This window comes from Typha angustifolia, chromosome 2 (assembly GCF_048772165.1).
Source record: "Typha angustifolia cultivar Huaian chromosome 2, ASM4877216v1, whole genome shotgun sequence".
Classification (NCBI taxonomy): domain Eukaryota; kingdom Viridiplantae; phylum Streptophyta; class Magnoliopsida; order Poales; family Typhaceae; genus Typha; species Typha angustifolia.
This window is the reverse complement of record NC_133240.1, coordinates 6,953,118-6,977,337: the sequence shown is the minus strand read 5'-3', so window position 1 is coordinate 6,977,337 and position 24,220 is coordinate 6,953,118. Positions and strand designations below refer to the sequence as shown.

General features: G+C 34.9%; 3 protein-coding genes across 12 annotated transcripts; 2 read left to right on the top strand and 1 right to left on the bottom strand.

Annotated features, from left to right (window-relative positions):
* Positions 1-2,467: 2,467 nt before the first annotated feature.
* On the top strand, positions 2,468-7,921 carry LOC140771719 (polygalacturonate 4-alpha-galacturonosyltransferase). The gene is made up of 10 exons (XM_073113350.1): positions 2,468-2,843; positions 4,285-4,319; positions 4,430-4,489; positions 5,011-5,139; positions 5,216-5,294; positions 5,378-5,421; positions 5,703-6,037; positions 6,112-6,469; positions 6,541-7,128; positions 7,373-7,921. The coding sequence occupies exons 1-10, from the start codon at positions 2,678-2,680 to the stop codon at positions 7,646-7,648; spliced, it is 2,070 nt and encodes a 689-aa protein (XP_072969451.1). The 5' UTR covers positions 2,468-2,677; the 3' UTR covers positions 7,649-7,921.
* Positions 7,922-9,643: 1,722 nt separating this feature from the next.
* On the bottom strand, positions 9,644-15,450 carry LOC140776839 (histone deacetylase complex subunit SAP18). The gene is made up of 7 exons (XM_073120723.1): positions 15,290-15,450; positions 14,800-14,960; positions 13,785-13,817; positions 11,798-11,908; positions 11,623-11,718; positions 9,970-10,041; positions 9,644-9,885 (listed from the first exon to the last, which is right to left on the bottom strand). Exons 2-7 carry the CDS (start codon positions 14,908-14,910, stop codon positions 9,853-9,855), a joined length of 456 nt encoding a protein of 151 aa, XP_072976824.1. The 5' UTR covers positions 14,911-14,960; positions 15,290-15,450; the 3' UTR covers positions 9,644-9,852.
* A 3,013-nt stretch (positions 15,451-18,463) lies between these two features.
* Positions 18,464-23,756, top strand: LOC140775901 (uncharacterized). 10 transcript variants are annotated; one of them, XM_073119441.1, is made up of 10 exons: positions 18,518-18,679; positions 19,155-19,214; positions 19,719-19,824; positions 20,863-21,089; positions 21,167-21,418; positions 21,495-21,571; positions 21,652-22,033; positions 23,018-23,072; positions 23,166-23,220; positions 23,283-23,756. In XM_073119441.1, the coding sequence occupies exons 2-10, from the start codon at positions 19,170-19,172 to the stop codon at positions 23,341-23,343; spliced, it is 1,260 nt and encodes a 419-aa protein (XP_072975542.1). In that variant the 5' UTR covers positions 18,518-18,679; positions 19,155-19,169; the 3' UTR covers positions 23,344-23,756. The 10 variants fall into 10 exon arrangements, with proteins under 10 accessions (XP_072975502.1, XP_072975542.1, XP_072975510.1 ...); XM_073119448.1 differs by having other exon boundaries at positions 18,519-18,679; positions 23,295-23,755; XM_073119464.1 differs by having other exon boundaries at positions 18,520-18,679; positions 23,156-23,220.
* Positions 23,757-24,220: the final 464 nt, after the last annotated feature.

Here is a 24,220-nt window from a genome sequence, read left to right as displayed (position 1 = left end):
ATTTTTGCATACACACTTGAATATTTTTTTTATACGTACTCCCTGAATACTAAAAACCTTTAAATCTCTCCCCAAACGTGCCAAATAAAATACAAATATCTCCCTACTTTAACACTATCTTTTTCATTCTTTATTATCTCAAAAATAAGGGCATGAAATAATAAATCTATTTTTCAGGTGACAATTTATAAATAAAAAAGATTTGAAAAGTCTTTCAATAACCTAAAAAGAAACTTGAGAAATTGTATCTGAAAATAGGCCATAATTCCGAAGGGTCTATATGAAATTATCTCAAGTTTTATTTCATTTTGTACCCTCTTTTATACTTTACATCATATATTTTAATATTTGTAAATCAAAGTCGCTACAGGGGGTGAAAATGTTATAAAAAATATAATTACCAGCTCATACTCACATTCCCATGATCTCATCTCAGAATATCATATCTTAATACATAAATAGCAAGGGTGTTGAATGCAAATTGCCCCTGCTACTTAGTACTTGTATATATTTTTAATTCGACCCTTACATCCTACATTAAATCACTTAAAACACCTTTCTCAACGGGAATACAAGCCATTCTCCACTCAACTCACTAATGGATTCATACGTTTCTTCCAACTTACGTCACTCCCTAAACCACTCCTTGCTTACAGCGTGCAGTCAAGTAACAATTTTCTATTATAGACTGTTAGTTTAAAAGCTTATGACCATAACTAGCATCTTGCTGAAATTAGATGAAGTGAGCTCAGAGGAAAGAAAAAAATAACTGACGATTGAGAATTTGGATATGACCCAGACTGATAAAAAGGAAAGTGAAAATTACCAAAATAACATCTTACAATTTTAACTATGTTACAAAATATATATTATAATTAAGATCACATCTTTTTAAAAAATTATATTCTCCACTATAGTATTATATTAATCACTTTACCTCAGTATTGTTATATTTAAACTAAAATAATTATCTTTTATAATAAATTTGATCAATCCATATGCTTTTGAATATTCTAATAATTGGAGATAAATTAATAGATAATTGAATTTTAACTTGTTTACGATAATACCGATTGAATTTCAGATAATAAAGACATGATAATATATATATATATATATATATATAATATTAATCACTTTACCTCAATATTGTTATATTTAAACTAATTTTATAATAAATTTGATCAATCCATAGGCTTTTGGAGATAATAAAATTATAAATAATTGAATAAAATTTTAACTTATCTAAGATAATTGAATTTCAGATAATAAAAACATGATAATAAAAAAAATAATATATATATATATATATATATATATATATATATATATTAATCACTTTACCTTAGTATTGTTATATTTAAACTAAAGTAATTATCTTTTATAATAAATTTGATCAATCCATATGCTTTTGAAGATACTCAGATAAAATTATAAATAATTAAATAAAAATATATTTTGTCTAAAATGATACTGATTAAATTTTAGATAATAAAGACATGACAAAAATACATATATAAATTTAATATATTTATTATATAAAATCTTATCAGTATTATTTTATATATATATATATTAAAAATCTTATGCAATTTTATATAACTTTATATCTAATAAGTATATTCGAACTTGGCATGGAGAGGTAAACAAATCCTAAGTTAAGTTTAGACGGATAACACCTCCATGAGATCGGATAAAATGTGGTTTTTTATTTCTTAATAAAAAAAGGTGACTTTTATGTTATCTTTATCTTTTATATGGCCTTTGAAATTAAATAAAAATAGTTTAATATTAGCCGATCTTATCGGGATTCAGTGTTTGGATTACGAGTTTGAATGCTTAATTTGGTTATATTTTGTTAGAAATTAGTTTCTGATTTGTTTTCAAGTTGTTTTGAAGGTTTAATTTGATTCTATACGTAAATAATAAATGGATATATAAAAACCTGATAGTTATAGTAGTTATTTGTAATATAGTCAAAATAGAGGCTTTATTTGTAACATTAAAGTTCAGTCATATTATTCGTATATAATTCTCTAAATATTATTATAACTTATGCCTCATCTAGCTAGATATTGTGTACTACAAGCTACAGCACAATGAATAGAATAAAAAGTAGAGATAATTATAATAAGGCCCTTCAACTATTATCTATATCTGCACCCTCTCATTTATTTTATTTTCTTGTTAAGAAAACATCACATAATTATTTTATTATCGATTTTGCTTTTATTTTTCTCTAAAATAAAATATGGCTAAATTTGTTCTTGGAGGGCTTAACGAAGAGAATATATGGGAGGTTTTTTATAGTTAAAAAGGCTAAGGTATTATGGAAAATAAATAAGGGGGTCTAATATGAAATAGACGACAATTTAGGGATCTAGCTGTAATTATCTATATAAATATGCACACTTATATAATTCCCAAAATATCCCCGGTTACACAATCCCAAAGAGTAAAGAGAGCCGGCCCCTTCATTAATCATTTCTAGTATAGCCTTTCAAATTATTTTCCTTTCTTCTTCACCTCTCCAAAGGGTTAATGTTTCACTGATCGATCGACCGATGAGAATAACGATCTAATTCCGTTTCCTCTAGTCCTTATTCTAACCGTTATCCGCCCCTCTATTCCTTCTTCCTCGCAATTTAGGGCTGTTTGCGGATAGATCGCATCGCTAATGCCGCATCCGAAGCGGGTTTATTCCGCCCTCGGGAGCGGGAGGAGTAGGGGCGGTGGCGGTGGGAGCTTTATTCCGCCGGTCGTGCTTCTCCTGTTCCTCTTTATCCTCGCTCCATTTCTCTTCCTGGTGGCGAAGAATGGAATCCACAGCCAGATCTCCCCCGGTAAGCTCGTGAAATCTTTCACTTTACTCTTTGATTTTGGGTCTGAATGATTGTACGGGCTTCAGATCTGGGTTTGTTTGAGGAAATCGATTTGGTAGCTGAGGATTTCTTGTCGTTCTGCGCGGGATCCAAATAGTTGGATGCGGATTCTTGCAGATCTGTTTGTGTGATTCAGCGTTAGTTTTGTTGTTTTTGTTTGGCATTTGGTGTTTTTTTTTCCTTTTCTTTTCTGTCGCTCTTCGTTGTTAGTTATAAAGGATTTGTTAGTGTGGATAATGTCGAAGCTTGAATGCTAGAAGGAAATGAGAGGTTTTCGTAGTGTCGGTGGACATAATTGGGGAGTAAAACTTAGGCTCCGTTTCTATTATCGTTCTTAGATTTTTGGCCTTTTACCGGTGAAGGTGAAATCATGAAATAGAAGATAGAAAAGCAGTGATAATTTAAATTCTTCTTCTTCTTTTTAATTTAAAAAAAAAATTCTTAATTTATTTTAAACCTTTTTAATCAAGCTTCTCATTTAATCTCCCTTTTGCTCCACTAGTTCCAAGATCAAGAGAGAGTTTAGAGTAGTCGATGTGGATCATCAGTATCAGTCCACGTCCCTCGCTACTGGGCAGTAAGATGGCAACGGCAATTTGAGTCCGATTCAGGGATTAGGTTTTCATGTTATTAAGCCTGAATGTTGGATAGTAGCCCTGGGGAAGCATATTGAAAGGACATGACTCATCTCAGTTAAGAGGCTGTTGATCCGAGATTGAAGATCTATCTTTAAGGCTCCATCATGAACCTAAGGAGGTTGAGTAGTGCTACTGCATATATACCAAGCCAAGCCCAAACAACCTAATATTTGGCTTGCTTCTTCCCAGTAACATCATCATATTCTTTCTATGTAATACACTTGTATTTACTAGAAGATATAGGTGGACAACATTGTGGAAGTTATACTTCTTTTATCATATGTTTAAATTTTGGGATGCATTCAAATATGGCCCCTTTGATGCCACATGTCAGCGTCTGGTTCAAAGGTAACTTTAGAAGATTGAGGTTGTTTCTCCTGTATACCTTTGAATTCATTTTTATATGAAGTTGGGATCTCCTTCATCCTTAGGTGGTTTTCATATAAGTAGTCAAGGGCGAAAGTATAGTGAGAGTTCAAGTTTAAGCGCAAAGGCTGAAACTATAATGGTAGTTCAAGTTTGAGCTTAGAGGAGTGAAATGGTAGTGGTTTCTAGGTATGTCTTATCATGTGAGATCGAAGAAAGAAAACAGCAAAGAATTGACATTGTGGCAAATCGTTTAAGTTGAATCATGGTGGATAGAATCAACACACTTATCTACAAATATTTATGACAAAATATTTACTTTTATATAGACGTTCAAGTTTCCATATGAGGAATTCCTATATTTAATCCATATGTGGTTATATTCTTTATTTCTGCAGAAGGAATGGGCACAGTGGACTCTCGGGGCAAACAGGTTACTTCTCTTTTAAGATATTCTCTTTTTTAACTTTAATCCTAGAGTGTCATTTTTTTAAAGTCATTATTTTGCTCTGTTTTCGTCTCATATTTAGAAGTACCTTGCAGAGAATGGATTGGAGAGAGCAGTTTGCCATTCAACACCTGAAATCTATTTTAACAAAAGAGGTAAATACAAGTTACTTCCTAGCACTTTTTTCTTGATTTCTCTATCAATTTGTTTGGATGAATATCCTCTTACTGATGTACAGCCTTCAGAGTTTTTTGTTTGTTTAATGCAATTCTGCTACTAGGTTTTTCTCATGGCTTTGATGGGCCATTTCTTAATTAAAAACATTCAAATTCAGACTAGGAGGAACTATTCATCCACTCTATATTCAATGCATAGCTTTGTGTTGGTAGTGAGCATGAACAAATAACTGAGAAGATAAGAAGGATGATTCTTTTTTCTTTTTGGGGCTTGTATAAGATAATTACCTGTATGAGGTGTTCTAGGATGTCATTATTATGTTTAAATCTTGGTAATATCACTTTTAAATCATACTATATTTTACAGTTGGCCTTCATTTGTATAAGTGATCACATTAGGCTGAAGACTAGTTTACTATAACCCAAATCAGCTTATATGTGGCCATAGGCACCATTTTAAGATATATACATTTGTATTATCTTAATCATTCTTTTGGCAGGTAATGGATTCTTTATCCGCTAGTCAACATGAACTGGACCCCTGGAGTCTCGACTTATTTAGAAGAAACCATGTCTCTTCTTCCTGGAAAATTGATGGCATGAACCAGATCAATACAACCTTGTCAGATGTAAGTGTCATTTGTAGAATCATAACATGACTGCTAAAAATCTGATTGTAATCATGTTATCTTTCACCTTTTGAAGCCACTTCAAACATCTTCCGATGTTCAACAAAAGAGTGCCCAAATCTCTGTGACAGATAAAGAGCTTAAAGATGACTCAGGTATGATTAGTTAACCTTTTCATATAACTATGTTTTTCAAGTATGATCTGTTAAATGGTCAAGGTGATGATTTCTCTGTGCAGATGGACATGAGCCTCTTGACACACCGGCAAAAGTAGCTCGAAGGGTAACTTTAAGCTTTTTCCCTTCATTTTCCTCTGTTATCTGGTCCATGACAGTGAGAAATTATAATGTTTCTTCTATTATGTTGGAATTATTTCAGATGTCAAATATATAAATTTCTATACTTAATGACCTTATGAGTGTATAAAAATTATTAACATATTGTTAGCATGATATGTATACTGGGCTATGTTACTGGTTTGTAGTTATCCCAATCTCTTTTCTATAGAAACACTCTTTTTGAGTTTGAACTTTGATATGTGATGATACTTCTACTACCTGTAGAAACTGCGAGAGAAAAGACGAGAAAAAAGGGCAATGGAGTTGGTTCAGCAAGATGATGAGGCATTAGTTAAACTTGAAAATGCTGCCATTGAGCGTTCAAAAGCAGTAGATTCTGCTGTACTTGGGAAATACAGTATATGGAGAAAAGAAAATGAGAATGAAAATTCTGACTCAACAGTTAGGTTGATGCGGGATCAGATGATAATGGCTAGGGTCTACTCTGTGCTTGCTAAGTCAAAGAACAAGCTTAATCTTTATCAAGAACTATTGACTCGCCTGAAGGAAAGCCAACGTGCAGTTGGAGAGGCCAATGCTGATGCTGACCTCCATCACAGGCAAGCAAGCATCTTTGTCACTCTGTGTTCCTTATTGGTAGAGCACCTTTAACTTTTCCTTATCTAATCTGCAGTGCACCTGAGAGAATCAAAGCAATGGGCCAAGTTTTGTCAAAAGCAAGAGAAGAACTGTATGATTGCAAGGCAATAACTCAGAGATTAAGAGCAATGCTTCAGACAGCAGATGAACAGGTCAGGAGCTTGAAGAAACAGAGCACCTTCCTCAGCCAGTTGGCTGCAAAGACAATCCCCAATGGGATTCATTGCTTATCTATGCGCTTAACAATAGATTACTACCTCCTCCCTCTAGAGAATAGAAAGTTTCCACGAAGCGAGAATCTGGAAAATCCAACTCTTTACCATTATGCTCTCTTTTCTGACAATGTTTTGGCTGCATCAGTTGTTGTCAACTCAACCATCATGAATGCCAAGGTGATGAAGTAATTTCCATAAACTTCATTTGGAAGCATAATATTATCTCACATTTGTTACTGAAATTGCAGGAGCCAGAGAAACATGTATTCCATCTTGTTACTGATAAATTGAACTTTGGAGCAATGAACATGTGGTTTCTATTGAATCCACCTGGAAAGGCAACCATTCATGTTGAAAATGTTGATGAGTTCAAATGGTTGAACTCCTCGTACTGTCCAGTTTTGCGACAGCTTGAGTCTGCTGCCATGAAAGAGTATTATTTCAAGGCTGATCATCCCACGACGCTCTCGGCTGGCTCTTCTAATCTCAAATATCGGAACCCAAAGTACCTCTCTATGCTGAACCATTTGAGGTTTTACCTTCCACAGGTGTATCCGAAGTTAGATAAAATCCTTTTTCTTGATGATGACATAGTTGTCCAGAAGGATTTGACAGGATTGTGGTCTGTTGATCTTAATGGAAATGTAAATGGTGCAGTAGAGACATGTGGAGAGAGTTTCCACCGCTTTGACAAGTATCTCAATTTCTCCAACCCACACATTGCTCGTAACTTCGACCCTAATGCGTGTGGTTGGGCCTATGGAATGAACATTTTTGATTTGAAGGAATGGAAGAAAAAGGACATAACAGGGATATATCACAAGTGGCAGACTATGGTAAGTCATTGTGGAAGTTTTTTGATTGTTTTGCACATTCCAGATAGAACAAGAAACGTTGTATTTGTTAACTTAGAAAAAGAATATAGGAATCATTGTTAAATGCAATTTTGCAACTACTTTCATGTGTTGATCATACTTTCTGGTACCAACATATGCATGCTCATGAACACATACGTGATTTAAATGGTTGACAATCTGTTGCTTGTGTCTTACGACATCTCTTTTCTGTTTTCCTTGCCAGAATGAAGACAGGGTTCTCTGGAAACTAGGAACACTTCCACCTGGTCTTTTAACATTCTACAAGCTTACTCATCCTCTGGACAAGTCATGGCATGTGCTCGGATTGGGGTATAACCCAAGCATCGATCGCTCAGAAATAGAGAACGCTGCTGTCGTGCACTATAATGGGAACATGAAACCTTGGTTGGAGCTTGCGATGACTAAGTACCGGCCGTATTGGACAAAGTATATCAAGTATGATCATCCGTATGTCCGTGGCTGCAACCTAAGTGAATAGTCTCTATGGAACGCTCTTAGAAGATAATAGTTTCTTGGTTGGAAGCCAAAGGAAAGCTGGACAAAAAGAGTCCCTTGGACAGGCACGCCTCCTTAAATTCTTTCTCTCTCATTTTCCTGCTTATGCTTGTTCTCCTCTTCAGTTTAGTTTCTCCCTCAGTTTTGACCTCCTCTCTGTAGAAAGGTCTCTATGCTTCATTATTTGTCCATTGGAAATTTGTATGAACTTTGTGATGTTAGGAGATTAAAGCAATTGATTATATTCTTCTGTCAATTGCACTCCTTTACCTTAGCAACAAAGGTAGCCCGTGGCGTGCATTATGAGGAGTTTACCCAACTTCTCTCACACGGTGGAAATTTGAAATTTGAAATTTGGAAGCATACTAATAGTATTGTTAAATTCTTTCCCAGGAAATATTGCTTTTTCTAGTTAACATTTGCTGTAGAAAATTAATAATCGAAGTTAGTCCGTGGTGGATATGCAAGTTCTCGTTGGCGTTTTGTTGGACGACCTAACGTCAAAAGAAGAATTCTCCTACAGTAGGTTTTGGAGAATCGGTCAGAATGAGAATTAATTTGCTTATAGCACATGTTGACAGAGTTGTTTGGTTGCTAAGGAATGTGGGAAAAGAAAGTCACGATTGTCTCGAACTCTATTATTTATTAGTCTTTATATAATTGTCACTGAATTTTTTTTAAAATATTATAATTGCTGTTGAAATTATTATACTCGTTCAAAAATACTATTCTGTTTGTTAAATTTAATTAATCATAATTAAACATAATTTAAATTAAAATATTTTGCCCTTACATAAATATTAAAAATAGTTTAAAAGTTATTTAATATTATACCCGATATTATATTATAGTCGAATGTATCTTATTTTATATGATGTAAAAATTATTGATAAATATTTTCTATACTTAAAAAAGGGAGGTATTTTTAGTCTTCTATGTGTGTTTATTAACTTTAATAATAATCTATTATGAATATTCTATTAAAAGTAATTATAATGATAAATGTGATAGATCCAAAGATTTTAGTAGCAATTCTAATATATTTTAAAGAATGTAGTGGCACTTATAATATTTTAAAGTTTTTTCGTGACAATTATGTAAAAATAATCTATTTTATGGTATTTGAAGAAATTATAATAATTGAGTTCCTTCACTTTCCTCAGCCACCCAATTTTTATTTTAGCTTATTTCACTCCCTCTTCCTCTCTAAAGGGAGATGGTGACACTTCCTTTTCATTTACTGTATATTTTCATTATCATCGTCGTTACATTTTTTTTAAGGAAAAATAATTATATTAAATTACGAATTACCAAATACAAAACTGACATCATGAGGCCAAAAATGATAAAAATAAACGATAAAAATGCGGTTCAGCTTGTTCGCCAGAAGTGAGTCTATATCGATCCACACTAGGATAAGTTGTTAGCCGGCAGAGAGAGGAGCACCTTGAGGATTGCCTAAGACTTGTTTGCTTTGAATTTAAAGACCACTCCTGAACTGGCTCAAGGATCTTAACTAAATATTTTTATCTTTTTTTATATCTAACTAAATTTAATATTAAAAAATTTAAATTAAAAAATAAAATCAACTAATCAGATTCAAATCTTAGCCTCAAACCAAATAAGACCTAGCTTCCAAGGAGTGGAAGCACCTAATCCAGATTTCGATCAATATAACAAGGGAAAATTATATAGTTTGGCCAAGATTCAAAATACTCTGTTAATACATTCCCAGTAAACAAATACACTTGCAAAGACAAAAGTGATGCCTTTCATTTTGTCTAACAACAATTTTCATTGTCAACAGTCAGCACCCATTCAATTTGACAAGTCATTCAATAGGTAGGTTAGATAAATAGGAGATCGATGCTACAGTACACACGTATATACTTCAATATGATTCCATAGCTGCTGCAACAGGAGAAAAAGATGAAGCATCATCGAGCTTGCGAGGAGATTTAGTACAAAGAAAAAACCATTCAGATGCAAATCATAAAGCTTAAAACAATTCCAATAATTCCAACATCATAACACAAGATTTGATGCATCAAAGAAACTCTGACAAGGATACCACTGAAGACATATATTAAATGTTCTTGCCAACAGCTGCAACATAGATTTGTACTACAGCGCAGAGCACAACCTAACATTCAATCGCCGATTTCCAATCCTCCATGGAGATGCCCTCTAGATTATAGCAACACTTAAATAATCCCCTATCTTCAAAATAAGAAGGTAAATAAATTAGTATATATCTAATAGGTTGAGTGAAACTAGAGATATTATTTCCAAATTGATGCTAACCTGAAAGCTGAGTTCTTGCAGTGTCTTTCCATCATCAAGTCTTCCATTTCCATATGAGAATGTCATTCCCACCTACAAGATCAGACAAGATTAATTTAACATAACTTGTATCCGAGTACTAATTAACATGAGCAAAACTTTCTCAAAGTGATTTATCCCAACTGATAGAAGACAATCTTCAGCATAGCAAAACAATATAGTAACATGACACACTTGAACGCAGCCATTGTAGCTTAACTTACATAACAGCCAAGTAAATCATCATCTAATCCTCTAAACCACCCTGCCTCTTGCTCCCCCCAGGGAGTGCAAGAGAAAGAAAACAAGAGTACTCCATTAGACAGGCTAATCTTGATTTCTTAAGTACACATTGGCTAAAATAACTCAATACTTTTTGATTAAAAACTTACTACCTAAGCTTACATGCATGGCATCAAAGTAGACAAGAAATCAGGTGTGTTAACAGAAAATGGGTTCATTAGACATATACCAAAGAAAGAATTCCTAACTGTGGTGACAAGGACTGAAATAAGTAACAGAAAGACAGTTGGCATGGAAGTGTGGAACTAAATGCCAAGTTGCCAACAGAGAATAAGTTGAAATGATCTAGTCTACAACAGAATGCATATTCAGGTATACTTGTTACAGGAAACAAGAATACATATTCAGGTATTTGCATCGATAGCTGCACGCATGCAGATGTCATAAATATAGCAGGAAGGAAGATGGAAACTTAGTTATGCATAACTGTTGGCACCATGAGGCAATGAAATGTTACAAATGAACCTCACGGGAGAAATTCGACTATTACCCCAATCTCAGGGTGAAATGAAACATTCCCTTGTATATCTGTGTATATATGTGTGATAACACTATTAATGTATTGTCAACCATTCAGATTTGGGACATCAGTACCAACTCAAACCAACATCAACTTTTGCATGTACTTCCACTAGCGCATAACTCATAGATGTATACTTATATGCGTAAAATACTATTGGAAGTTAACCATTCAGATTTGGTACTAGAGAACCGACTCAATCCAGCAAGATAGCTTATCTGACACATCTCATCATCAGATTACAGGTTTGAACAATAACTGAGCATCACTTATATCCCAAACTGATGAAGAGGAGATAGACGATCACAAAGCAATTCTATATCATGCCTCTACACAGTTAGCATGTATAATAATAACCTGTAAAGAAGCAAACAAGAAACAGACATGAAGATCTGAATATCTTAAGGTACTTATGCATCCAGTCTAATCCAAAGTGATTAAATCATGGTCTTTCTGTCGACAGCGAAAAAGGCTTAAGGCAGGAGTTCTTGGAGTAATTGATGGCACTACCAACTACTGAAGGGGAAATTAAATGATCATAAATGTGAATAGAAAGATTTCTCTCTTTCTGTCCTTATTAGTGTGGGGAAATAAGAAGAAAAGGCTTGTTACTTTGCTTGGCATTTCTATACTTTCAATATGGAGATACTGTTTTTCACATAATAGCCCCTTTCAAAGCAATCCCACTGGAACTCTATTAAACAATAATGGAGATGACACACAGAAAACTGAAACACAGAAAAGGAACAATCTGAAGAGGAAACTTTTCAGAGAAGGAATGATTGCCTCCCTCAAATAAAGCCAGATCTTACCGGCCTCACTACAAAACGACCATTCTTGTCAGGATAGACAAATGCAAATGAGAGCTTTGCATCTCTTCTCCTTGCTGCAGGAGCCACCTCTTTGACCTATATAAAGAAGATAAATTTCATTAGTTTAGCCATAAAATGAAGAACTAGAAGAATTATGATTTTGGAAATCCATTACTAGATCAGTAAGTTCACGAAGGGTTGCATCCTTCCATGTATAAATCTGGACCTCATCCTTTGGCTCCTTTCCTCTAACAGCAAAGTCTTCATTGGGATGATGGCCACCAATCTGTTATTGCCAAAAGTTGCCAAGATCCATGCATCATCAACAAGGATATTAATGTATACTAGCATAAAACATCAGCACACCATGAGAGTACAAAGTGTAAAACCCACTTAAATGACATTGATATACTCACATACTACAGGTATTGGTTTGAGAAAATCAGAAAATAATGGTCAGTGCAAATTGATAGAACTATCAGATAGAAATAATCTTCCTCCAGAGGTATATAATCTAATATTGATATACTTTGGTCACATGGAATAAACATCTGATGCTTAAGCCAAAAAAATTGGCAATCAAGAAAAGTCGTGAAATCTTAAAACAATTAAAAATGCTGATTAACTACATCAACTTAATGGTAGATTAATGTTAATGCCTATCTGCACAGGCTAAACAGCCATCACAACCATAGGCTGATAAGGTTCACACAAAACAAGACCACATGATGTTCTCCATGACTTCAATTTATCTAGCATATGAATGTATTTTTCATACAAATATTTGCCATGGGAATAGCAAGAAAATAAAAATAAATCACAGTTGGATATACATTAAAGAAATCTGAACAAATTTATGGCATTCTCAGATCTCAGTCCACATGGCTCCCGCCTATGCGAGATATGGGAAAGGAAGAGTATGTAACTATACCCTCATATTTGAGGAGGTTGTTTTCAAGACTTGAACCTATGACCTCTTAGATGATTGTCTTAAGTCTTAACACAATATGCTCATCATACCCGCAGTTACAAGAAGATCAGAAGATGGTGGTGACTTTTGTGGTGAACAATGGGGTACAAATAAGTGCCGATTTGAATAGAGTAAAATGGAGATTTGGCCACATACGAGATTTTTATTGTGAAGTCACTTTAAAAATATTTAATAATTTGGGTAGAATTCTAGAGGCCTATCTAAGTTATGGATGATGAAAAATCAGTGGAACACCTATTTCTAAGATGTGGGTATGTGAAAAAGATTCTAAAGAAAATGATAGGGATGTTTGGAACAAAAAAAAATCCTACACATTTAAGAGATTGGTTATTGGGGGTGATAAAATATGAACAAAGAAATGAGAAAGTGGTGGTTGCTTTGGCTTGCGGCTTTGGTTTGGAACATCTGACTTAAAGAGAAATAACAGAATTTTCAAACAATATTCTAAGACCTGGGAGAGTTTGTCTCACAAAGTCATGTCTCTTTTTTTTCTGTGCTGAGAAGAAGCTCAAGGAGAAGCTGTGTTGAAGAGAGTCAATTGATTGCCAGTAGATACAGTGATTCTGGAGGATAATTGATTGCCGCTCTGGGTTCTGAATTAGAGCTGATTATGTCTTGCTGTGTAGACTTTTCTAGTTTGCTCAGTAGTGCTATTGTGTTGCTTTTGATGTTAGGTGTGAAAGTCTGTAAGTGGCATTTTTTTTTGTTGGTTTTAGTCCTGTGTGGACTGCTGTTAGATGTCTGCGCCTTTGTGGTTAGTATGTTGTTACGGTTCATTATGTTTTGAGGATGGTTGGTTTGTGTTTTCTACTCTGGGGTCAAAGTATTGTTCTGGAATATTACCATATGTTTTGTGTTTGATGTTAATCTCTAAGATCAGGATTAACGTTCTCAAGTTTCAATGAAACAGGTCTGAGGTCTTTTTGTCAAAAAATACCTGCAATTACAAATTTAAATGATCTGTGTCATTGGACAACAATGACAAGATTCAAAAGCCCACAGAATTTAAGTTACAGAATCATAAGTTCACCATGGCTCATAATAGAGGATGTGGAATATTAATAACATACAGTTTAAAATTTCAGAGGGCATAAATCCAAGAATCCATACAAATAAAATATTTAAACAACTAGTAAACCACATAAAATCAGAGTATGAAATGCATTGCTACCTTCGTAAAGACTCGAAGTAAGAGAGGGCAAGTCTGCACATTCAAAAGTAAAATTATTAATACATTTCTCAACAAAGACAGCACTTAACAATGATTATAACCTTAAGAAAAGAGCATGTTTAGTGAGTAAAATGAAAATCATAAAGCATGAAAACTTAAGTCTGTTTGATTAGAGAAACTAACTCTAACATAGAACTGCTATAACTTATCTAAATAGAACATAGCAGGGCTAGTAACAAGATACAGAAAAAAGTTAAATTCAGCAGTAGGAGAAGAATGAGAAAGGTTAGTTTAGAACTACACCTAGATATTTTTTTTAACTAACATACCTAATGTACATGGTAACAAGATACAGAACAAAGTTAAATTCAGCAGTAGGAGAAGAATGAGAAAGGTTAGTTTAGAACTACACCTAGATATTTTTTTTAACTAACATACCTAATGTACATGCCATAAAATTTTCAAAACTGACAATAAGTTATTTGTTGAGTAGTAGGATCCAAATGATAATGGACAAGAAAGATGTATGTATCTCAAGGACTCAGGGCAAACAAAGAGACAAGAATGAAGGAATCTAAGGGAACAATAGAGAACGGAGAATAAAACAATGCATTCAAATACATACTACATACACCTTCAAAGAGGAAAATAATGAATAAAATCAACAAATAGCAATGCAAAACAACCACCTGCTAATCCCAACTATCTGGGGTTGTCTGTAAGGAACTTAAATGATGATTATCCTGGTGGCTTTATGCACACAGAGATTATAATTATGACAAAATCCAAACAATAACAATGTTCCAGAGAGTTTTTTTTTTTCCATTTACTGAACAAGCTGCTTTCCACGTCTGCCTTCTTCATACTGAAGTATAAATAGGAGGTTACCGGATAGAGGCTGAAACATAAAATTAAAACTAAAGGGCAAACAAAGATGGCGGTGCTCATCTAAAACTAAATGGTACACAATCCAAAATTTGCAAGGCAGTAAGCATCCAAATATGAGTCAAAAAACCTTCTCACGATCCACGGGCTCAAAGCGGGGGCGGGCAGGCGGCGGAGGGCCCCTGGCCTGAGGGGGACCGGGTCTTCCCGGCCTATTCTGCGGTTCAGCCACTCCGGCCATCTTTTCTCTCCTCTTCCCGATCAACAAAATCCGCACGTGATAGAAGTAACCTAGTAAAAATTAAGCAAGATGAGAACATATATACCAAATTGCGGATATATCCTAATTCCATCAACATAATTAGCAGAATAACAGCATGCGGACAAATATAACTCCACACTCTTGCTGCATAACAAGCGTCTACATATTATAACACTAGCAAGGGAAAATGAAAACGAAAAGAATGATTACAATGTCGCGGAATAAGAACTACTGAAGGCAGCGGATGGGACGAATAATTAGGGTTAGGGTTTAAGAAAAAGAATCTAGTGAGAGAGAGGGAGAGGGAGAGGGAGAGAGAGAGAGAGAGGAAGGGAGGGAGGTAGAGGTGGGAGATTACTTGTTGGAAGAAGTCGATGGTGGCCGGCGAGGTGCGAGAACACCGAAGAGCGACGGGGGAAATCGGAGGTGGAGAGTGAACCAGACGGGTATAAATGAGGCGAGCTTGGTCGAGCGTCCGCTTGGTTGATCAAGTTCGGCTCGAAATTAATTTCGAGGTATATTTTGTTCGAGCACTACACAGCCGGGTAGAATTCAAGTCTAAATAAAAGCTCCAGTAAGGCACCAACATAAAATTATTTAAAAAAACACACATTAAAAGAGAAGATAATACAATCGCCAACCGCAAAAATATATTGATTTTCTTTATTTTACTTTTATCATTCATGAGCCCGAAGGTTAAATATGGGCCGGACAAAGGATCGATTCTTCCTAGATACAGAGGCACTGAGGCTCCATCGAGATTTTAGCTGTCTAATTTATGCTTCAAGCCACATGCGTCGCCGAGTACTCCGAACCAAACGCCACCGAGACATGCTCCAAGCCATTGCGTTACCAACTTGTTCTTCAACCTACCGCACTGTCGAGCCATCAACTAAATCAAGATAAGGTACCAAACTACCAACCACCAAACAATTTCTCGACAATATTATTTGGGGTTGGGAGTTGAACTTATAACCTCCATGGTCTTAATAATTTCTCCACAATATATAATATTGTTTGGGGTTGGAGTTGAAATTATAACATCCATGATCATGAGTAAATTACCTACCAACTCTACTAAAGTTGGTTGGTATATATTACTTCACTTTTAATAGCTAAGAAACACATATCACCAAGAATCCCCAACTTCCATATACCACCATTAGATCTATCTTTAAATTTATTTATTAAAATAGATAATATTGAAACTTAAGTATTAGAACGGGTCTATTTTTACTGTAGTTTTAACTAAAATACTTTACTGTTAACTATTTTTTTCAAAGTAAAATACTTAACAGTTTAACGTTTTAATTAGGATTACAATAAATTATACTTATTTTAGTATTTAAGTTTAAGTGTTGTCTAGTTTGATAAATAAGTTTCAAAATAGAGTTAATTTGGTCAAAAACTTGATGAGAAAAATCAAAAGGAAAAAACACTGTGGAGCCAAAGGAGAGTATCTTTTACAAAACCAAATAGAAAAAAGTCTAAACTATTTTCAAAGCCCTCTCTTAATCTCCACTTACACAACTCTCTTAATCTCAACTTACAAGTGTAAGATTAAAGAAAAGAAAGAGAATGAGCAAGACAAAAGGGAAAACGAGTTGATACATGTAAAATTTAGTTCAAGCCTTAATTAAGCTATACAATAGAAGCTTGAATTAAATGACTTGATTCAACTCTTAGGGAAAAGGAACCCTGAATCCTAAGAGATAAATTTAGATAATGGTACCATTGTATCGTGACGAATGGTTCCAAATTATACATTGTATATAATATATTAAAGAAATTTATAGAATTTATCATATATTTTGTTTTTATTATTAACACCTTGCAATATAATTATTTATGATTTGACCAGACATTCATTTTGACACTAATTCTCTTAACAATTGGTTCACTGATAAGAAAATTAATAGTTATACTTTAGGGTTATATATATATATTACTTTTCTATATTTAAGCCTATAATTACTTTATTTTTTTATACTTCAAATATCTCAAACTAGTTTATGTATTTAACCGTTAGTTTTATCTATTAAATTTAATTGAGTGCACGACTATTTTGGTCATTTCATAGTATTATCTGAAACATCTATATGTTTTGCCTAACAAACACGAACGAGGTATTCTAGTCTTTTTGACAGTGGTACTCAGTTAAATTTGATAAAAAAAACTAATAATCTTAGTTTAATCATAAATATATAAATTAATTTAAGACTTTATGAAGTACATGAGGTGAAGTAATTTTAAATATAAGTATAGGATGGTAAAATATATTTAACATTATACTTTATTCATATGAATTATTTTTTAGATAAGTAGAAATTTAATACCCCTACAATACAAGTTCTTTAATCAAAATGAGCATAATCTCATTATCCCCCTTTTCCAAAATTGGCATAGTGGGTGAGACTAGACCCTTAACAATCCTCAAGCAATTCAACAAATGAAATGGGCCGCCATCATTAAGAATATGCAACGATTGAGCACCAATTAAAATGAATTTCTATTCGCAGGGTTGATGCGACCACCACCCCTCCTCAGCTTACCATATAGGGGTTGCACCATGTTGGCCCAAAGTCTGGTAGAGTGGGTTGTCTGAGTCAAGGGAACCGACTTAATCTTGCTCCGTTGCAATCTTGAACTACCTTTTCGGTCAGCTCCGCTTCCACCACAACACCTAGGGCAGCACCATTGTGAGGCAATTAGTCAAGGGTCAAACTCGTCTTTATCTTTAGCGGAAAGCAACTCCTTTGTTGGCTGCATAACAAAATCCTCAGAAGGCATCCCATCACTATGAGTCTTAGTTAACACAGGGTTACCCTTAACAGAGAACCCCTGTTCTTTACCATAAGGCACAGTCGCTACAGGGGCACTCTCTGTAGAGGTCACCTTCGCCTTGGTCATGAGAGTGGTGATGGTGATGCTAGTGCATGAGTCAACTCTGTGCTTAACAACCCCACTAGTGAAACAAAGCGTTGTAGTATAATCAATTGGTACATGTTATGAATACAACACTAGTGAAACAAATTGTTACAGTCATATGATCTTTTGCAGGGGTTGCACCATATTAGCTTCTATGCACACCTGAGAAAATCGAGACTTTTTTTTCTTCCAGCATGGTGTTATTAACACAAAGAGAACTCTCAGAATAAGCTACCACATGAATTAAAGCTTTAAGCTCCCAATTTCTTCCAAAAGATGAGGTACCGACGAGGTTATAATCTATATAAAAGAATTACGGTGAGAATTTTCATTATTTTATATCTCCATTTTACCAAAATAAAAATAAAAAGATCGAGGTCCGAAAATATCACTAGGGAAATTTTTTTTCCCATTTATTATCCTAAAATTGTGCTTTTTTTTGTTGTCTGAGTATCAAACTCGATGGGGGGATTTGATTCACTTTTTTGTTTAGACAAATTCCGATTAAATCGAATTAGGGAAACCTAATTATGAAAGAGCTAGGATCTGCTATTTAAACAATAGCATATCAAATGCGCGGCTAAACCTTTAGCTCCGACCCGATCCGATCCGATCCGATCCGATCCAATCCAATCCTGCCTCTCTCGCTCTCCGCTCTCCGCTCTCCGCTCTCACCGTTTCTATTCCCAGTCGAGGTAGGCCTTCCTCTTCTCCACATCACTCTCCTCTTCTTCTCTCTTGCTTTTCGATTTCTCGGTCTCCCTTCCATCTCATCGTCGTGATTTCTCGTCCGGTTCTCCCGTCCTCGAAGCTTGAGCTGGTGAGTCTGATTCATTTCCAAACGATTAGGAAAATGGGTTCTTATGATTTCTCTCGTCGATTGTAGAGTGAGGAATTGATGCGTCGCTTTCTCATAGAACTTTGCACTTTTGTCTGCTTAGCTGTTGATCTCATTGATAGGATAGCGTTTGCCAAGGTCGGAGTTGGGCGGTTGAGATCTAGGGTAAATATAATACGTTAATTTGCAGTGTTTGTGATACAACGAACATTGGTCTCAATTTCGTTGTGATTGGAACTTTTCAAAGTTATATTCTTCAATTTTTCTTCGGGCAAACACTGCGATAGAGTTGGGCCAAGCTACTGGTTCTCCAAGAAATTTATATTTTTAGTGCTTCTGTATGCTTTTAGCTTCATTTATGCTTTCTATGTGAACTTTAGTTTAGGATTTCTTTAAATTTGATGTGACTATCACATGATTCCTCATTTTGTTGGTTGCTTAAATCTCTGTTATACAGGAAGTTGGTGAAGAAATGCCTTTAAATGGAAGCAGCCCTGTGGATGGATTGGATAATAAGGTAATTATTTAATTATTTTTTTTATCTTATAAGAAGATCATTCTTGTGGATACAGTCGTTGTTGTTGGCCTTCCTAGTGTTGTGAGGTAGATTGTTTTATCGTTCACATGGAAGCAGAATATATGGAGAAAGTAACCAGTTAACTATTTTTTCCCCCACTTATCCTGCAACATGAGTCTAATTTTTCTGAGAATGACAAATCGGTGGATATCATATTGATTCTGAAAAAGCAGAAAGGTGCTTATCCCAGGATAAATAGTTCCATAAATATGGTGTACATAGTTTTGTCCAACTATTTCTTCCTTAAAAAATGGAGAAGTGATAATACTTATTATCCACAAACTCGTTGTACTTGATATCCATGGTTATCTTGTATTTTGTTATGCTTAACATTTTCTCTCATGTTCTTTTGTATAACACCATTTCTGCTCCATCTGGGCAGATCTGCATGTTGTACTTTATGCGCGGGATCTGCTTATCTTGCATACAATCTCTTAAAATCAGGTCATGGTGGTGGATCCATTAGATGAGTCAACGAAGGAAAATGCATCTGTTGTTGACTCTTCATTGAGTGAAAGCAAACATCAAGTAAAGGACTGTGATGGCCAAGGTCTGTGACAATAATTATTTTGTTATGATTTTCAACTGTTTTCTATGTAAATCATGAGATGGAAATACTTGATATGCCATGGTCATCAGAATTTTTCAATCCGGTCAGTAGAAGTCTAGAAGGACAAGTGATCATAACTATGTAGATAGATCTTGGATGAACTCATTTTGGACAATGGATAATGTAGCTTCCAAAAATTTAAAGATGACTTTCCTATAGCAAGCCATCAAATGGACCGTCTCTGATAACTTTTTGCTGGTTCAAAGTTTCCAAATGGTGAAAAGATTTAATCTTCAGTACAAATCATCAAGATGTGTGTGTTTTGAAAGAACTGCATTGAAGGAACTGTGCAATATGATATTTTTTTATGCAAGAATGACAGAGTGCAATTGTCTCTTGACACTGTAGTTGGTGTGGCTGCGTCACGGAAAGAGCTACGTTGATAGTTGAATTTCAGCTAAGACTATCTTATTTAGAGGGCCAAATTAATTTTATACCATTGGGTAAGAAGAGGACATTCCAGTGCACAAAGTCCTGCCATTGGCTAAATAATGTTGCATGTTGACTACTTGTGATAATATATAATATTTTGTAGTTGCTCCTCTTCAAATGTTGAAAAATAGCTACTCTTTTTTCCTAACCATCACTCTAAACTATAAGGAATTGAAAGATAAGGGCATTATTCCTTGCGTCTTTTGAGAATGTAGAACTTGACCTTTGTTTACCAATCACTTAGCTACTATAAAATCTTATGTTAGGTAATGAATATGCAGTAGAAAAATTTCTTTTGTGAAGTTCAGTTATCTATTAGTAATCTGTTAGTTATCTGTTAGTTTAACTACAACAATCTTATGCTGAGCTATCTACTTAGCTTTGTGACAATAATTTTATTTCTGCTGTATACTGCATCATTTTCATCTTACCATGGGTGCTTTTATTTTTATTTCTAGCCTTAGACTGCCAAAGCCCGCCCTTTCCTTTAAATAATTTACCCATAATAGACTGTTCGCATCATTCCTAACCCTCATTGGTCATGAGTTATCCTATTGGCAGAAAGCTCATGTGGCAGAAATACCTGTTCAGAGGGAGAAATAGTTCAATCTTTCTGTGAGGACAGCGAATCATGTCCCAGGAATGAAAAACAATTTTCAAGAAGATATTTTATCATAAAGAGCTTGAGCCATCAGAATATCCAGTTATCAGTTGAGAAAGGCATCTGGGCAACTCAACTGATGAATGAACCTATTCTGGAAGAAGCTTTTCGTGTAAGAAAGTAGAGTATCTCATAGAACACAAGTCTTATGACAAATGTTCTTTAGATTGATCTGCTCTTTTCTTGCAGAATTCTCATAGAGTAATTCTAATATTCAGTGTCAACATGAGTGGGTTCTTCCAAGGTTATGCTCAAATGATGTCTTCTGTTGGTTGGAGACGAGACAACGTTTGGAGTAAATCAAGCGGAGGGAGTAATCCATGGGGTCGCACATTCAAAGTTAAATGGTTAAGATTACATGATTTGCCGTTCCAGAAGACACTTCACCTTAAGAACCCACTGAATGATTACAAACCTGTGAAAATTAGCAGGGATTGCCAGGTGTTCCTCGAATAGCCCCGTACCTTGAAGGATCCCTAGTTTGATTAGCTCATAATCTTTAGTATTGATTTCTCAGGAGCTGTCAGAAGATATTGGTGAAGCGCTCTGTGAGCTGTTTCATGGAGAAGTAGATATAAAGGGTAAACATAAGAGGTATAAACTATAAAGAGTTAGTTTAGTTAGCTTTGTTTCTTCAAGCACTAATTTTAAAGTCAAGTTATGGCCTAGTGCAGGAATTGTTTAATGGATGAAAAAGGTCAGAAGAGACCGTGTAAAAATTTCCAAGCTCATTTACAGGATGAAGAATGTGTGCTTTCTGCTTCTTCATCTCACATATGGGGTCAAGCAAACATGTTACATCCATCCTTGTTTTATCAGCACAATGATCACAGCCACTTTTTGAGAATGGAAGGATCTCCTATGGTTTCCATCTTCCAAGATTCATCATCAGACTTGGACTTACAAAGGGTCTCAACAGTGAAACAACCAAATCTTTACAGAAGTTCAAGTAATGTAAAAGGGCCCAGGGAACATTTTCCTCAACCAAATAGGAAGGGTATATTTGATGGGAGAAACTCTGCTATATCAATATCAGAGGAAGATATTCTTGATATGGTATTATGAAGCTATCACTGGTTTATTCTCTTCTAATTTCAAGTTGATTTTATGGTTACTGTCTAGTGCTGCCTAATGGTCTTTTTCCGGAAAAAAAAAATGCTGCCAAGTGCTAAATATAATTAAATCAGTAAGTTTTGTTGTTATACCTCAATAGTTGGAGATGGCTCATCTTCTGTAAGAGAGTTGTCTTTCATCTCCAAGGCATAAGACACCAAATAGCCTAGTGAAACACAATCCAAACTGCATCATCTTGTTATTTTGATGTTTTATACTCTTTTATAGCAACTGCTTCACTACTGTATAGATTTATGATGATGATTTTGAACTGTCAGTTGATAATCTTGCATGAAAGAGATGTTTTTGTTAAACAGCAGTAAGCTTCTGAACTGACCATAAATAAACCTCCAGTTTAACATACAGGGAGAAATTCTGGCATAAGAGTTTCTGCTGGATAAGTTTTCTCCATTTTGTCAGATTTTCTTGGGAAAAGTATCTTTTATTGCGAACATAGTTCATTTAGCTCCTAACCAATGCCAACACTTGGGGGGCTGTTTGCTGTGACATTTCTAAAGATGTAGCATCAACATATTTTTAAATACAATATTCTGATAATGGATTCCCTTATTTAGAGTCTCTATTTGCTAACCTAAGCTCATATTCTGTATTTTGACATTCATTCAATTAGCGCAGATGTCAATACTCAGTTTCTCCACCTTCAGTGAGAAGGGAATGGAGCTCTATTTAATTGAAAGGGAGCTATACCACTTCTTTTTACTGTAATTGGCTGAGATATTTTATAGCTATTTGCTAGTGGTTTTTGTTTAAAATTGTAGCTATTTCCACATATGCATTATCTACGAATACATCCAATTAAATGGGCCCTTGATGACTTTGAATTGAACAAGTAGGAAATTCGGTACCTTCTTATTCTAGCATTAGAATATTTTTCTTCTTAGTAACATAGTTATGCTTTTTCTTCAGACATACGAAGAGTACCTGCAAGCCATTGAGAGAAACTGTGTTAATTCCACAGCTGGTCAGTTTCTTTAAATTTCTTTTAGATGCCAATTGATTGCTCAATCGTGTTCATGTTCTTAACTAATTTGGTGCCTTTTGTAGGCTGCAGCAGGGCCTTCATGGAAAAACCAAGGAGGGCACAAAAGTGGGGCCCAGAGCAATGACGAGTATGTTCGCAAACCATTGTTTGACTGCAATTTTGGGACTGCTAATGTGTGTGCTTTGCAAGTCTGTTTTGCAGGTGCTCTAGATATCCTGCTGACTGGTATTCGCCTCAGAATCTCAGATAGATCAACGACCAAGCAGCTGATGATGCTGGGTACCATCTTACTATAAACAACTTGTTCCCTTGCAAAGAGGCAGGTGTGTTTGATGCTAAGCAGAACTCAATATGGACAATAGTAAACTTGTAATTTTTTGGAAAATGACTTTTCCCATACTAATCCATGAATGAGAAGTGGGGTTGTGTTGTATATACAAGTAAAGAACATAAGAATAATCTTGAGAACTGGCTCTTGACGCCTATCTGTTTGATAGAACAATGAGGAAGGCCTTAGAAGATATATGCCTATAAATTCATATGATGCTGACAAAGAAAATTGTATAAAATAACACAATTTTCACTTCTATATGTTAGTCATCATTTGTAGTCTTTTTTATTTCTTAATGACCTGGTGGCCTTAGTGTAACGTTTGATATTCTCAGTAAGACCGTGCAATCTAAACAAGCTTGTCCATTTCTGATAGCAGAAACTTTTATCTGTTTTCCTGGAAGAAAGATTGGTCCCCAAATCGATGAAGCTGCATGTTGCAGTGGAAACTGACTTGTTATTTCTTTTTATTTCCTCAGGAAATTTCATTGCATACATAGTGTGGTTAACTGGCTATCATTCTGTAAGACTAAATTCTGTTGCAAAGTTCTCTTGACTTGTTGACCAATGGAGTTCTACACAATCTGGATTATAATAAGCAATTACTCTCACTCTGATGTCACTATATTCCATTTAAAATAAAAGAGAAAAAAAAAACTTGGACCAATTCAAGAGCAATCAGAGGCAAAAACATGACGCCATCCTATATATTTTAAGATAGAGAGAAACTTATTAAAATACCATATCTTTTGTCTTTGTTTAGCTTTCATATTTTATTATATAGATATTTATTACTC

Excerpts from the sequence above, each read along its gene's own strand:
- LOC140776839 (XM_073120723.1), bottom strand. The coding sequence starts at position 14,910 with ATGGCCGGAGTGGCTGAACCGCAGAATAGGCCGGGAAGACCCGGTCCC. Across the intron at positions 13,818-14,799 it reads AGCCCGTGGATCGTGAGAAG|ACTTGCCCTCTCTTACTTCG; the intron begins GTTTTTTGACTC and ends TTGAATGTGCAG. Across the intron at positions 10,042-11,622 it reads GTCGTTTTGTAGTGAGGCCG|GTGGGAATGACATTCTCATA; the intron begins GTAAGATCTGGC and ends CTGATCTTGTAG.
- LOC140771719 (XM_073113350.1), top strand. The coding sequence starts at position 2,678 with ATGCCGCATCCGAAGCGGGTTTATTCCGCCCTCGGGAGCGGGAGGAGT. Across the intron at positions 6,038-6,111 it reads GATGCTGACCTCCATCACAG|TGCACCTGAGAGAATCAAAG; the intron begins GCAAGCAAGCAT and ends TCTAATCTGCAG. Across the intron at positions 6,470-6,540 it reads CAACCATCATGAATGCCAAG|GAGCCAGAGAAACATGTATT; the intron begins GTGATGAAGTAA and ends CTGAAATTGCAG.
- LOC140775901 (XM_073119401.1), top strand. The coding sequence starts at position 19,170 with ATGCCTTTAAATGGAAGCAGCCCTGTGGATGGATTGGATAATAAG. Across the intron at positions 19,215-19,718 it reads TGGATGGATTGGATAATAAG|GTCATGGTGGTGGATCCATT; the intron begins GTAATTATTTAA and ends TCTTAAAATCAG. Across the intron at positions 21,572-21,651 it reads ATAAAGGGTAAACATAAGAG|GAATTGTTTAATGGATGAAA; the intron begins GTATAAACTATA and ends GGCCTAGTGCAG.